Raw genomic sequence first — 15,397 nt, 5'->3', positions numbered from 1 at the left:
TCAGATAATGCACATTTTGACATTTGCACTTTCTAATTTGTTGTGTGAGGAATTCTGCATGACAATCCAGTTTTTGATTGTGCACGATATTTATCTTTTAACTGTATGTAGTGTATTTTTTAGAGATAATAAGTGTGAATGTAAAAGAGATAAATGACGCAGAGTAAGTGGAAAATATTTTTCTATTCTATTTATAAACTAATAAAGAAAAATCACCCACAGATGTGTTTGTGTATGTATCAGCTTCCTACATGCATGTGTACCTTTCATATCAAGAAGTGTGGAATTTCCCCCTTGTCGCGGCAACGCCCACAAGCTCTCTGATTGGCTAAGACAACACCCCTGCCGAACTTTTCTCTCTTGCCATTGGCTCCCGCTGGTGTCCGTCACTCCGCTTCCTGCTTCGCGATGCGGTTTGTTATTGAAGCGCAGCGCCTTTAAATGTTAGGGGAAATGTTGACGCTCAGGAGTTGATGGAAGTTGGTGAGTGTTTGATAAACGCCTACAAATTGTTCAGCGAAGTTAACTGCGTGGCTTGTTAGTTGAGAGTATGGCTGAAAGGTAACTTGTGCTGCTTTAACGGTTTTCACGAGCGAACTCCAGTTTAAATATGAAAGTTAAAACGTGAACGTTACTTACCTGACGTTACCGTCAATTGGCCCTCCTGTCGCTCGTCACCGATGGTTATATTTCTTAATTTTACAGGAAAATTAAGGGTTTAATTCGTCTGAAAGCAGCTACATAAAAAGATACATAAAAATGTCAGGGGCCCATGAGCAGAGCAGGAAGCGGCGGCCCCCCAAAATGTTCTTGATCTCGACCGACCTTAAGGTGCAGGACCAGCTGGAAGGTACCATTCGGCTGCAGCGGGGGAACATCTGCCAGGAACAGGATTTGAAACAGGGCAGAGGCGACCACGCATGGGTCAAGGTATTAACACACATTAAATTAAATTAAATTTAAATGATCTGAGTCATCACGTGGACCTACCATTCAGGGCACAGGGGCCTTTCATGTAGTCTAAGGAGGCGGTCCTGTAGTGGATTCAACCTGTTCAAGTATTACTCAACTGTAAGAAGCAGCAGTAATGGAAATTAACTAAGTAGCCTTCTGTGCATAAGTATAATTTTGAGGTACTTGTACTTTACTTGAGTATTTCCATTTGATGCTACTTTATACTTTCTACTCCACTGCATTTATGTGACAGCTTTAGTTACTTTTCAGATGAAGATTTGACACAATGGATAATATAACAAGCTTTTAAAATACAACACATGGTTAAAGATGAAACCAGTGGTTTCCAACCTTTTTGGCTTTTGACGTCTTACAAAAAGCAGTGTGTAGTCGGGGTCACATTTCAGATGTCTATGAGTTGTTAACAGCTTCACCAAATAGTGATTTTTCCCTCTAAACTTCTCACATGGTTTTATTTTAATAAATGTTCAAATGATCCAATATTTCACCAAAAATCAACAGATTTGTGTATCAGAACTTTGTTTCTTCTTCTTTCCTCCCACATTAATCATCTCACGACCCCTCAGAGTTATCTGGTGACCCTTTGGAGGGACCCGACCCCTAGGTTGGGAACTACTGGACTAAACTAGTTAACTGTATATAAAGTAGTTCAAACTAGCTCCATGTCCAGCAGCTACAACAGTAACATGCTGCTCTAACACTGATGCTTCAGTATTAATAATCTGATGATGTCATATATAATAATATATCAGTCAGAGGGACCAAACCACTACTTTTACTGCAATACTTTAACTGCATCAAGCTCATAATACTTATGTACTTTTACTGCAATACTTTAACTACATCAAGCTCATAATACTTATGTACTTTTACGTTAGTAGGATTTTTCATGCTGGACTTTTACTTGTAATGGAGTATTTTTACATTGCTGTATTGGTTCTTTTACTTAAGTGAAGGATCTGAATACTTCTTCCACCGCTGAAAAGCAGCATTATTTATTTTGGAGCTGAAATGAGTTTCTCATTTGCAGACAATTAATCAGTAACTGTTCTGACGATTGATTAATTATTTCAGTCATTTTTCAAGAAAACATTCAATTGGTTCTGGCTTCTCAAATGTTTTTTCTGCTTTCTCTGCCGTATTGAATATGTGTTTGTACTGGATAGAGCTGCAGTGAGACAGTCAACAGAAAATTAATCAAAAACTGTTTTGATAATCACATAGTTTTAGTCCATTTTAAGCAAAAAAATCCAAAGATTTGCTGGTTGCAGCCTCTCAAATGTGAGGATTTGAAGCTATTCTGTGTCATACATGATAGTAACTGACAATGTTCACTATTTTCTGATGTTTTATAGACAAAATGATTGATAGAGTAAAAGATCAGCAGATTAATCGGTGATACAAATAATCATTAATTGCAGCTCTAATAATAAACTGTTGGTTGGATAAAATAAGCAATTTAAATATGTCACTTTGTGCTCAGAAATTCAGAATATAATTGGCAGATTAATTGATACTGAGAATAAGCTTTACTTCAGCTTCAATTTACTTCAAATTAACTTTATTGTCTCGTAGTTTCCAGCCAGGTGAAACACAGAATACACACAGACTTAAACATAAGGTACATAAAACATAATAAAAAGCATAAAACATTAATAAAAATATATGTAAAAACAAATGCTGACACCCACCACGCACACTCAAATAAAACAATATAAATCAAGTAACATAAAACTCGGAGTATCCAGCCCAATCATCTCTGGCTTATATGAAAGACTCATAATAACAATAATAATAATAACAACATTTAACAAGAATGAAATACTCTAAATCTCCTTCTAGCTCACACTCTCCATACACAGGATGTAGACAACTCTCTAAAATGACTAAACCTTTAAAATTGCTCTTTTTAAATTATATTTATACAAGGTTTGGGTGGTCTGTTCCCTAAGCTCACCATCCTAAAATGTTATAATCACATAATAACACCATGCGGCCGTCATGATGACAGCAACCACCGCATGCTGTTGAGTCACCTCTTCGTAATGATTTTTACTGTATTTTATGTACGCTTCACACTCGCCCCCTAATTTCTTTCCTCTTCTGTCTCTCTCTCTCTCTCTCTTTCTTTCATATTTTCTTTTTTTCTGTACCTCCTGTTTTTCCCGCAGGTGTTAGACAATGGCATCATGGTAAAAATAGAGAGGAAGTTCCTGCTTGAAGTCCCAACTGACCTTGTCGGCCTGTTGGAGCCTGTGACTGATCCGGAGGCTCGTTTCAAATTACTAAGTAATACGTTAAAAGTTTTTTGATGCAGTGTTACTGTATGATTAGTAGAAATATCCACACGTGTGATAGTGATGGCAGCTAATGATAATGTTGGGAGTCGTGGTAGTAATGAATGAACATTGTAGTAGTAGTATTTGCAGTAGTAGTAGTGGACATACTGTAGTAGCATTAACATTAATGTAGACGATTAGTCGATTAGTTGCCAATAATTTTTGATAATTGAGTCAATCTTAAAGAAAAAAAATGTCCAAATTCTCTGATTCCAGCTTCTTAAATATGAATATTTTCTGTTTTTATTAGTTTTCTATGATAGTAAACTGAATATCTTTGAGTTGTGGACAAAACGAGACATTTGAGGACGTCGTCTCGAGCGTTGGGAAACAGTGATCTGCATTTTTCACAATTTTCTGTCATTTTATAGACCAAACTTTAATCAATTAAAGAGAAAATAATTGACAGATTAGTGGATAAATGAAAATAATCGTTAGCTGCAGCCCTACAATAAAGGTTAACCACTAGTACTGTGTAGTAATGTTACTGTATGATTTACTGAGTGGTAAAGTACAAACTGTATTCAGTAAAAGTTGCAGAGTTACTTTTTTTTATGGAGGACGTGATCTTTGGCTTTGAGGGCAGAGTTCAAATTTGTATATTTTAAGTGGAAAATAGGAAGTAAAACCAGATTACTGGCAAACCGACCTATTTGTAGTAATGTAGTATTTAAAGTAAAGCTGTTATATAACTGACTGCAAACACACTGTAAAGGATGTTTCTCTATAATAGTGAAGTCCACAACTTCAATAAAAGTAACATTATTGTCCTAACAAGAAACCCAAAAAGTACCAAGTTCCCAGAGAAACGACTCAGTGATCAGTTATTTCCTCCCTTGGTAGTCAGGATTTCATTGTTTCATTGTTTTGTATTTTTTCAGGCAATCCCGGGAAGCTGCAGACGTTGGCTGCTTCTCCCATCGGGACCCCGTTGTGGGTCCAAATAGGCCAAACGGACGAGCTGGCAGAGGCGGAGCTCAAATTCATCGGACCACTGACCAGAGGGAGCAGCGCTGTGTATTTTGGGGTTCAACTCAAGGTAAAGTCTTTACATCTTTAAGTCAAAATATACCAAATGTCACATTAAATCAGCGTGGGGTTTTTTTTTGCTGTAAAATAACAAAAACTGGACTAAATGCTGCTGCAGCTCACAATCAGGAAAAAAGGTTAAAGGGATAGTTCAACATTTTGGGAAATGAATCAACTATTTTCAAGGTTTGAAGGTTTCATTGTCATTCCGACACATTGTACATGTGGTCCAAGTGCAATAAGATATAAAAAAAAACATGTTAAAATCGCACAAATATGGGAATAAAATACCAAATAATAATAATTAGAATAAATACAATAAATACTAAAAATAAAGTGTAATTGTGTAATTTTTTGTAATTGTATAAGTATTATTATAATTTCTATAATATTGATATTTGATTAATTTAAGCCATTTTTAAAGCAAAAATGGCAAAAATGTAATTGTTTCACCTTCTCTAATGTGAGAATTTTATGCTTTTTTTGTCTTACATGAAAGTAAACTGGAAATCTTTTGTTTTTAATGTCTTGGCCAAACAAAACAAACATCAGCGCGGACTGTAGGAAACCATTTTCACTGTTGTCACTGTTTTCTGATGTTTTACTGGCTACATGACGAACGCTACAGTCGGCGTGTCTATTGTTTTCTGTCTCCGTCAGGGCTCAGCTGCCGGTAAAGGAAAGAGCAACGGTTCCTTTAAGGGCAACAGGCTCTTCATCTGCCCCGATGCCTGCGCCCTCTTCGTCCCCATCAGCCACATCAGGCACCGCCACTGGCTTCGCAACAACGGTTCAGACGCACACGAACGAGCCCGCGAGCGAGACCACCCCCACCACCACCCCCACCCCCCTCACCGCAGCATCAGCGGCGGCGGCAATAATCAGCCCAGCAACGGTCACCATGGCGGCAACGACCGCCCGAACCATCACCAGCAGCACGGTCGACACATCAGTTTCCTCCAGCATCATCCCGTCAGCCCTCCTCAGCCGCAGCCGCACGCTTTCGGCGTCCTCCCCCGGACCGCGGAGTCAGCTCCCATCACGGCTCAAAACCAGGTCCAGTTCCGAGGACCCCCGTCGCCTCTGCCGTTCCACATCGGCCAGTGGGTGTGTTTCCCCCTGGAGGACACCGTCGAGAGGGGCGAGGTGCGCTTCTGTGGCCTCCTGCCAGGTCGGAGCTCGTCAGGGATCTACGTCGGAGTCCTGCTGGTCGGTGTCATCCTCATTATTTTAAATGGTCATTTATCACCTTTAATCAAATGTAAATACTGAATAATTAATCAGATTATGGCTGTAAACTTTTTCCTCGGAGGTAGAGTTGATCCAGAAAAGTTGTTCTGCAGATTTCCAGGCGTACAGATAAAGTTGATCTTATGGTTTTTCTTCTAGTTTTTGAAGTGATTAAAGTATTTTTGTCTTTTTGTAGCCTATATAATCTTTATTTTAAATTTCCGTTTTCAGCATAACTGAAACTCTCATACTTTGTGTGCTTGGATACCACAACCAACATGTAAATATGGTTGATATACGTGTTTTTTTATCTCAAAGTTTTAATTCTTTCTCTTCTTGTGGAGCGTTTCAGTCTGCAGCTTTACGTCCGATCTTTTGACTTTGTGTTAAACGTTACAGGACGCTCCTGTTGGTAACTGGGACGGACATTATAAAGGAGAGAAGCTCTGCCACATTCCTACCCCCGTCTATGGTCTACTGCTGCCAGTAACCAAGGTTTCATCAGGTATAACAACCGTTGACACACTCATAGTATGTTTTAAGCATTAGTTTACACTATTATACAGAGAACAGATAAGAGTTTACTGTTTTTATCAGGGATTTATGGCTGATTTTTTTAACCTACTGTATGTCCTAATCATCTGGTTTCTATTCAAGTATATTTTTTCAGTTATTGTAACCATTAATGATTCATTTAGCAAACTACATTTTGCAATTCTGCAATTATTAAACTACTTCAGGTAGAAAAATGTCTTTTTAAATATTGCAATTTGTGTTTTTTCCAAACGTAAGAATTTAATGTTTTGCACATATTTCAGAGCAGAAAGAACCAACATTTAAATACCAGACTTAAAAGAAAGAAAATTAAATGTATTCACCTTGTCACAAAAATAAACATCCTAAAACTAAAAATACGGCAATTTAAATTTGTAATTTCACCTCCAGCTGCTCTTGTTTTTAGCTGATTCATCTGCTGTAAATTTTAATTGCTTTATTTATTCTAAGGTTTTTAATATGTTAGTATTTTTTACTAATTTGGTTTTTTATTACTTTTACTTTTTTAAAAATTTATCAGCATTTTTATCTAAGTATGTTATCTGTGTTTCTTGGCGCCTAAGATGTGTTGTTTGTGTTTTACTCGGCTATATTGTAAATCAGGTCTCTACATCAATATATTTAGTCTAAATAAAGGTTGAATGAATTTAGTGGCTGTAAAAGGCTACGTGAAAACACAAAAATGTGAATTATATAACTATTTTGTGTGAAAATGCTTCACTCTTCCATTTTTGTGCCCTCAGAGCCGAAATCCCTTCGCCACAACCCTCCTTCTCTAATTCCCAAATCCATCCTGAAGCCCTTGCCGCCCCCCGTCACTAAACAAGGCCCGACGTCACCGCCCGCCGTCAAGGTCGCCCTGATGCCTCCCACCAAACAAGCAGCCAAACCTCCTCCGCTGCCGCCGCCAAAGCCCGTCCACAAACCGTCGCCCCTTCCCCCTCTCCCGCCTCCCAAACCCCAAAGCCCGACGTCACCGACCTCCGCGGACCAGCTGCAGCACACCAACGGCGTACACGGCCCGCCCTCGCCGCTGAGGACGCCGGACTACGTCGACGCCGCAGGGGAGAACGGGGAGGCGGGACCGGAGGGCGAGCTGGAGGTGGGGTCGATGGTTGAAGTGAACGAGCCGCCGCTTTTCGGGGTGATCCGCTGGGTTGGACGCATCAGTGGGATTTCAGAGCCGGTGGCGGGGATTGAGCTGGTAAGACGACAGTTTCTGCTTCAGTTGTTATTAATCTGTTGTTTAAGTTTATTCAAGGTTTATTATATTGTCAGAAAGTCTGCAAACGGATCAATTCAGAGCAAAATATTGGTGTCTGTTAATATCCTCAAAGTGATTGGCAGGTTTTTTAATTTAGGGACACTAATAATGACTAAACTGAAGTTATGAATGTTTTCTGATGCTGCTAAAAGTTTGTTTACATCATTAATGTGCGTAAACAAACCAAAGCCAGGCCTGTATTTTCAATTATTGATCAAACGACGAACACAAAATGCAGCTTTTTCATCATTAAGACTTAAATTACAGCTCAGATTGCCATTTAAATCTGAGATGATGAGGGTTAAAGCAGGATTGTGGAAGAAATTGCAGTTTTTGTGTTTGAAAATGTAACAAACACTAACTTTTCTAGGGTGTTTGCTTATATATGATTCAGTCGTGTGCTGCTGCCAGAGCAGAGAAGGTCACATTCAGCATGAGAACACTAACATCTAACATGTCGACGTGACAGGAAACATATTTAACTCTTACTGTTAAGATTTGATAATTTCCTAAATAGGGCTGCAACTAATGGTTGTTTTTATCATTGATTAACCTACTGATTCATTTCTCGATTACTCACTTATTCGTGCGGCCTGTTAAATGTCAGCGTATCGTGAGAAATGTCAGTCGTGAGTTCCCAGAGACAGTGAGGACTTTTTAAAATGTCTTGTCTGACTAATATTCTAAAAATCCAACGAAACCCTGAAATATTCACATTTGATCAGCAGAAACCAGTGATTTTTTTTTACAGTTTGTGCTTTAAAAAATTGCTTAAACAATGATGAGATTATTGAAATCGTTCCAGATTAATTCTCCATCAGTTGACTAATTGATTAATAGATTAATCGTTACAGCTCTCCTCATAATAAAGAAAACATAACGGTAACAGATAACAGTGTTGTGAGTCTTTAAGGACAAAAAAAACACTTTTTTTTTCTTTTTTTTGTTGTGAAAATTGAACAGACACCAACTTTGGGTTTAAATTAATGGTTTGGTTTATGGTGCTGATATCAGAAGCTTTGATTCTAACCTTGATTTATTTGTGTTTGTACATTTCTACATCCAGTCAATTATAAATAAAACTTGAATAACTAGTTTAATATTGTATTGAATGGTTCAACGCTCCATATTACAGTAATAAAGTGTGTGTGTGTGTGTGTGTGTGTGTGTGTGTGTGTCTCTCTCTCAGGACCAAGAGCTGTCTGCTGGAACAGACGGTAGTTACCTCGGCGAGCGCCACTTCCGTTGCCCGGCCAACAAAGGGCTCTTCGTTAAGCTTCGCAACTGTAGGCGAGATTCCAGGTTCCCCGCCCCCGAGACGCCCGTCAATCAAGTGGAGCGGTGCAACTCAATAGGTAAAAATACATAGCTGTGTGTGTGTGTGTTTTTGTGTGTCACAGATTGTAGGAAAACTTGAGTTCACTGTGACTCACAGGTTTCTAAATCAGCTCAGATGTCATGAAACAAACGATATACATCAAGAAACATGAGATACACAGTTAGAAGACGGGAAATTTGCCACCGAGACTTCATACATGATTGACTCTGAGTTTCGAGCGACTATTTGAGGAAGTGAATCTTAAGGCGCTTCTGCACTCACTCGCTTATGTGTCACACAAGTGTTTTATGATCATAACTGTACATTTTTTTTTAATTTAATTACATATTTAATACAGTCTTCTTTGTCTCCCAGCCTTTGCAGAATGGGGCAGCGAGCGCGTGGAGGAGCACACTCCTCCCGTGGATGGAGATGAGGCCAGAGAGCTCTACCAGGGCCGCAAGAGAGGCATCCAGGGTCACCTCAACTCCTGCTACCTAGATGCTACCTTGTTCAGGTGAAATAATATAGGGTTTATGTGTTTAGTCTGCAGTAACAGAGAGGAAAGTTGGTGTAAAATATCAAATATGTCCAAAAAAAAACAGCTTAATGTGCAACCCAAGACCCCAGTTTTGATTGCTTAATAGAAAAAGGAAGAAACATGTAGAACTTGTTGACAGGTGGAGAAGCTTTGAATCAGTTCCCACTGGGATCAGCCGCACTTAATCTAACGTTATGGTGCCACTGTTTGGGTGTAAATAATGTTAATCTTGTGTTTAACAAATACAACTTATTTTATTACCTCTGTTAATCTGTCTGTCTCTCTCTCTCTCTCCAGTCTGTTCTCGTGCTGTAGTTCAGCAGACTGGGCGTTATTCTGGCCGTCCGACCCCGACACCGACCAAAGCTCCATCCAGGCTCAGGACCTGCTGCGCTGTGAGATAGTCAACCCACTGCGCAGGTCTGCGTGTGTTTATATACAGCTACAAAAAAAACATTTAAGTACAATTAAACTGTAAAATCAGACATTTAAGAATAAAACAACAAAACAGATGAGACATGTTGGAAATAAAACAGTCATATCAGTTAAAGTAAGTCATTTATTTCTTGTCATATCTCTGCTATCTAATAAAAAAAGGCATAAAACACTCATAAAGTCTTCATAGATTACTGTCAAAAACATCTGGACAGACTGTAACACCAAAATCATAACATATATCCGCCTGTTACGGGGAGATTACTGTAATTTCCTGTAGGTTTCTTTGTTTTGTTTTGTGTTTTTTCTCAGTTTTGTGTTACTGCTCACATCTGTGGTCTGTGTGATTCCTGAAGTATGTGTTCACTGGTGTGTTTCCAAGGTTCGGCTACGTGTGCGCCAGTAAGACGATGGCCTTGAGACGACTGCTGGAGGCTGCGAATAGTGACACGGGTTTCACCAATCAGGAGAAAGGTATGTCTGGATTCCTCGTGTAAACCCTTTCTGTTAGCTGCAGGCTGTTTGTGTGATCAGACTGAGGAATGTTGTCAAGCTGCTTCTTCTTCTGTCTGTCTGTCAGATCCTGAAGAATTCCTCAACAAGCTTTTCCAGCTCCTCCGAGTCGAGCCGCTCCTCAAGATCAGGTGACCTCACTGACGCTCTGTTTTTTTTGTTTACGTGCACATAATAAACCAGCCAGCAGTGTCACACAGAGCAGCTCTGGATCTGATATGATGATGATGATCTGATATATTTATGAGAAAAGATAATTAGACCGAGATCACACCTGCACTTTACCTCCGTCCGAACCATCATGGAAAAGTTTAACTGGTTAGAATGAGCTCATATATTTGATAACCAGTGAAATCACCAGTATAGAGAATAAGAATCAAAGAGTCAAATCTCTTTGGCATTTCACCTCATCTTGACTCTAGTTTGCTAGTTTCTAACCTTTAGAGTCACAAGATACATCTGAAGATTGTGAGATAACAAACAGGAAAGTAAAGTAAAAAAAATACACGTTTCTGTTTCTTCTTTCAGACTTTCCTCTAATCTTTGCTTTTTTTTTATTGTCAGTTACTAGATAATTTTACCTCTTCAAGTATCTGAAACTAAAAAAAAAAAAAACAACTTATAATCTAGAAACTGACATATGCAGCTGTTGTGCAGATGTTGTAAACGGCTTTGTTAAAAACCTTTTTTTCAACATTCAAAGGATTTATTGTCATGCAGGTTTAATAAATTTGAAGTAACATGCATTATTGAAAAGTTTAAATTGAATAAATTGATTTAAAAAGAGCAATCAACCTCAATTTCAAATGTTTTCATCATCTTTTCTGCAATTTCAAGATTCAAGATCCTTTTATTGTCATTCAGCAAAAACCAGTGATGCAAAGAACGAAATTACAAGCACGGTACCGTTAAAAACACAGATAAAAAAAGAGAGAATATATATAAAAAAAACTGGATAAATAATTTCTCGCTTAATTTCAAGGTAAATATCGCAAATATAGCCTCTAATTCAGTTTTTTAGAATCGCATTGTTTCAATCAAATAGCCTTTGTTGTGCCTCTTTCTTTCTCAGATCGATGACTCATCAGCCTCAGGAGTGTCACCTCTACCAGCTCTTCCCGCCTTCCCTTCCTCCCTCCCCTTCCTCACTTTCACCCCTCTCCCCTATCGACTCCCCCGTCCCTCTGTCCCCGCCGCCCTCCAGTCGGATGAGGGTCGCCAGCGTCCAGTCCCTGCTGGAGTCCTCCTTCCTCCACGCCGGCCTCAAGTTCGTCGAGGTAACGGAAATAATTCGATCTGATCGTGTGTTAATATTTCATTTCGGAGCTAATCTGTGCTTGTTGTGTGAAGGTAAGAGTTTATTGTTTATTGTCGTGTATCCATCACCCCGCCAGGCTCCCTCCTCCCTCTTGCTGCTCATGCCCAGGTTCGGGAAGGACTTTAAAATGTTTGACGCCATCTTGCCCACCCTCAGCCTGGACATCACAGACCTGCTCGACGACAGTAAGAACAACTCTGGGAAACAAACTACAGTTTTAGCTGCATTTTAGTCTGTTTGTGATTTGGTTTTCAGGTTTATTTTAGTCGATTTCACATCTGTTTTCACTCACTTCAGATGTATTTAAGCTCACATAAAATCTACTTTAGCAAGGTTCAGATCCATTTTTTTGAACTGTACCATTTCTCAGTGAATTAAGTTGTATTTTCATTTGATTGTACCTTTTTTCCCACTACGCATCACTGTCTTCCTCCTTGTTTTTCCTCTTTCTAGCTCTGAGACAGTGCAGCATCTGTCAGGCCGTAGCTGAGTGGGAGTGTCTCCAGTGTTACGAAGACCTGGACATCACTCCCGGTCATCTCAAACAGTACTGCCAGACCTGCAACACACAGGTATCCGTTTATGTCTTCATTTGTAGCGAAGACAGCGACAGTGAGCGGAAAGCAGCGAAAGATCAAAAGTTCTCACGTTTCTTAGATCTCCCCTGATGCACCGACAAAAAGTTTACCGGCTTATCCGCCACAGATCTGCTCTTCTTCCTGAAGTCTTTGCATGAACTCTCTCAGCCTTTTATTACAGATTCAGACTTTTCTCGTTCAGCTTCTTTGATTTTTTTTTTTGTGAAGCCACAGAGTTCAGAGTAATCAACGCTGACTTTTACCTCGATAACGATCACATCGATAAAGGGAGTCTCACAGTATTTCATTGAAGACCTTTTTTTTTTTTTCTGTAAAACAAGTTAGAGTAACTTCTGCATTCAGATGAGACAGATACAGTCAGTAAAAGATACTGAACTGACTCACCAATGTCAGTTAAACGGAAACCTCTATTTTAAGTTTTGCCACCATGAACTATCGGTCACACCAGACCAAGCAAAGCTGTAGCAACAAAACCCCCTGAGAGTATATAATGAAGCAAAAGTGAATTTTACTGCTTATGAATTCAAGTTTTTATTCTTTTTAGAAGAGGAAGAACGTGTTACATCTTCTCTCAAACGTGATATAGTCTTAATTAAAGGACCATTTAATTGGCAAACATAATGAGCTCCTAAAACAGGTTTTTATTTAAGGAAGATACCAAAAAGTCGTCTTGAAAATATCAATATACAGCTTATAGTCACAATTTAAATGAATATAATCAGATATAAAGGCAGCTTCACTCTCTTTTTCTGTCTTTATGTCTGTGTTTGCTTTATATATCGACTCCGACCATCTTTTCTGCCGATCATCAGGTCCACAGTCACAGGAAGCGAGTCTCCCACAACCCGGTGAAGGTTAGCGTTCCAGGGGGACCGTGGACCACCCCTCTGTACTGCACCCGCCAGCAGATGTCTCTCTTCGCCGTGACGTGCATCGAGACGAGCCATTACGTGAGCTTCGTCAAGCACGGGCCCCTCCCGACCGACTGGCTGTTTTTTGACAGCATGGCGGACCGAGAAGGTGAGAGATCTTTTGTTTAAAATCCCTTCTGGCGACGAGGATTTCAGTCAAAGGATCGAACACGAGAATCTCTCCGTCTGCTCTCTCGACAGGTGGCGAGAACGGCTTCAACATCCCCCAGGTGAAGGCGTGTCCCGAGGTGGGCCGTTACCTCAGCCTGTCGGAGGAGGAGCTCGGCAGGGTCGACCCCGCCTCTCTGCGGGAGTCGGCCCGCCGTCTGCTCTGCGACTCCTACATGTGTCTGTACCACAGCCCTGAGCTCAGCCTGTACAAGTGACGCACATCCCACAACAACACGTCGTCCTCGGGTTCTCCGGCTCCTTAAAACACTGCAAAATATCGACTTTTGTTTAGGAAGAACGAGGCTTGACCAGCATTTATTTCTCACCTTATGCAGTAGATGGTGAAATGGTTCATAAAAGCAGAGACACACAGAATGTATTCAGCCTCTTTGGCTCTGTTCACACTTAAAAAAAAGCATTTTGGTTCATCTTAAATCAGCTCCAAATTTAGTCTGTTACCAGATTGCATTGAGGAAACTGTGATTTTGTACTTTAAGCCACATTCAGTGTTGATCTACGTGTGAACCGCAGTGTGAATGCAAACTAGAGCCCAGCTGACGCACGTCATCGGCAGATTTGAGCTCATCAGTATCGACATGAACAGTATGTTGGCCGTTATGTAACAAGAAACAGCAGCACAGATGTGTTTTGTTCATATTGAAACAGTTTCTCCATTACAAAGCTTCTCCACCAGAGAGCAGTTTATTTTTCAACTGTAATTCATATTTATGAAATATTATTAAATCATGTTTATGTAAACTGTTAAACAAAAATGAATGTCGGCCGATATGTTGTTATCGGATCTTTTTTTAGGTCTAAAATACCAAATATCGATCGAGGTCTAACGCAGATTCAATGTACATTTTGACAGACACCTGAGAACATTTTATTAACCGTGTGTTAAATGTTTTGTTTTTCTGTGTAGCAGCTGTCGCATTTTCCTCACAGATACAAACGAGTCTGAGCGATATGATGAATCTGATCGTTCTCGAGATGCATTCGAGAGTTATTTTAAACCCACGTGTACTACAGTCTGAAGTGGATTCAGGATCCAAAGGGGCCTTAGAGGAGCCTGTTAGATCAAATAAAAACATGACAATCATGAAAATTCACATGACAACAGTACTAATGACAATGTGCTTAATGAACAAATGTTGCCTGTCTGTAGTTTATTAAGTTTAAGAGCTTTTTACACTCATGAATTTGTTGGTAAATGATCGGCTGCAGTACTAAACATTCCTGAATGACTGCTTAACTTGTGCCTTAATTATTGTTCACACACTGTACAGAACACGATAATACATGTTCACTTTACAATTCAATTTGCACTGCTACATTTACATGTCAGGTATGTGTGTGTTTATATAAAAGCGTTGCACTAAACTGAATGTAAAGATTGCACTATATCTACCAAAGATGTTTGACCTTTTGTATCGCTTACAGGTTGTTTAATAAAACACAGCCGTCAAAAAACAAACTGTGGACCATGTCCTAATAAATGCTTTGATAATCTTCTACTGTGTTTAGTGGGTTTTTTTCCTGCTCTTGTATTTAGTACTCTGGTATTTTTATTTTTTTATCGAAATGTATCAAAAAACATGCAGATTTCATTCAGCAGCTTTATGCCAGATACATTATTGTGCATCCAAACATCACTCCAAATTCATAGAATACATAAAAAAGATAATAAAGACAAAAATGTACAAAAATATTAAACATATTTTGGGTTTATTTCTTTATTTTATCGAAATATATCAACATGCAGATTTCATTCAGCAGCTTTATGCAAGATACATCATTGTGCATCCAAATGTCATTCCAAATTCATAGAATAAAAAAACATAAGAAAAACACAAGTATACGGTAATATTAAAGATATTTACTAAATAACAGTATGTAAAAGTTAATTAGTAGATTTTGTTTATGTGAAATATACCCATTTAAATCATTGGATTTAAGTATTTCTCTCTTTATGTCTTTTTTTTTTTTAAATTTACAACTTGAAATTTACAACAAGGGTAGGCTACAGAGAAAACAGGATAAAAGCAATTCGGATATATAAAAAAACAATACAATAAAATAATAAAGGTGGTGCTTGTTTTTCACATAGAGATTTCATTCTTATGGCCTTACAGTTCTGACTGAAGTTTCAGGATGTCTAAATATATATTAAAAGTGTCTCTGAATACACTGAAATTT

At 39.0% G+C, this 15,397-nt stretch overlaps 1 protein-coding gene across 2 annotated transcripts; it reads left to right on the top strand.

The window, feature by feature from the left end:
* Positions 1 to 391: 391 nt before the first annotated feature.
* si:cabz01101003.1 (ubiquitin carboxyl-terminal hydrolase CYLD) lies at positions 392 to 14,712 on the top strand. 2 transcript variants are annotated; one of them, XM_042400716.1, is made up of 17 exons: positions 392 to 483; positions 706 to 930; positions 3,147 to 3,264; positions 4,196 to 4,353; positions 5,004 to 5,552; positions 5,973 to 6,078; positions 6,872 to 7,332; positions 8,582 to 8,747; positions 9,086 to 9,227; positions 9,549 to 9,671; positions 10,069 to 10,160; positions 10,267 to 10,330; positions 11,272 to 11,476; positions 11,594 to 11,702; positions 11,971 to 12,089; positions 12,929 to 13,136; positions 13,229 to 14,712. In XM_042400716.1, exons 2-17 carry the CDS (start codon positions 760 to 762, stop codon positions 13,411 to 13,413), a joined length of 2,976 nt encoding a protein of 991 aa, XP_042256650.1. In that variant the 5' UTR covers positions 392 to 483; positions 706 to 759; the 3' UTR covers positions 13,414 to 14,712. The 2 variants fall into 2 exon arrangements, with proteins under 2 accessions (XP_042256650.1, XP_042256651.1); XM_042400717.1 differs by having other exon boundaries at positions 398 to 561.
* The last annotated feature ends 685 nt before the right edge of the window (positions 14,713 to 15,397 follow it).

This window comes from Thunnus maccoyii, chromosome 22, assembly GCF_910596095.1.
Source record: "Thunnus maccoyii chromosome 22, fThuMac1.1, whole genome shotgun sequence".
Taxonomy (NCBI): domain Eukaryota; kingdom Metazoa; phylum Chordata; class Actinopteri; order Scombriformes; family Scombridae; genus Thunnus; species Thunnus maccoyii.
Note: the sequence above shows the minus strand (reverse complement) of the source record. Positions and strands in the feature narration are given on the sequence as shown.

Excerpts from the sequence above, each read along its gene's own strand:
- si:cabz01101003.1 (XM_042400716.1), top strand. The coding sequence starts at position 760 with ATGTCAGGGGCCCATGAGCAGAGCAGGAAGCGGCGGCCCCCCAAAATG. Across the intron at positions 5,553-5,972 it reads TCTACGTCGGAGTCCTGCTG|GACGCTCCTGTTGGTAACTG; the intron begins GTCGGTGTCATC and ends TAAACGTTACAG. Across the intron at positions 8,748-9,085 it reads GGAGCGGTGCAACTCAATAG|CCTTTGCAGAATGGGGCAGC; the intron begins GTAAAAATACAT and ends TTTGTCTCCCAG.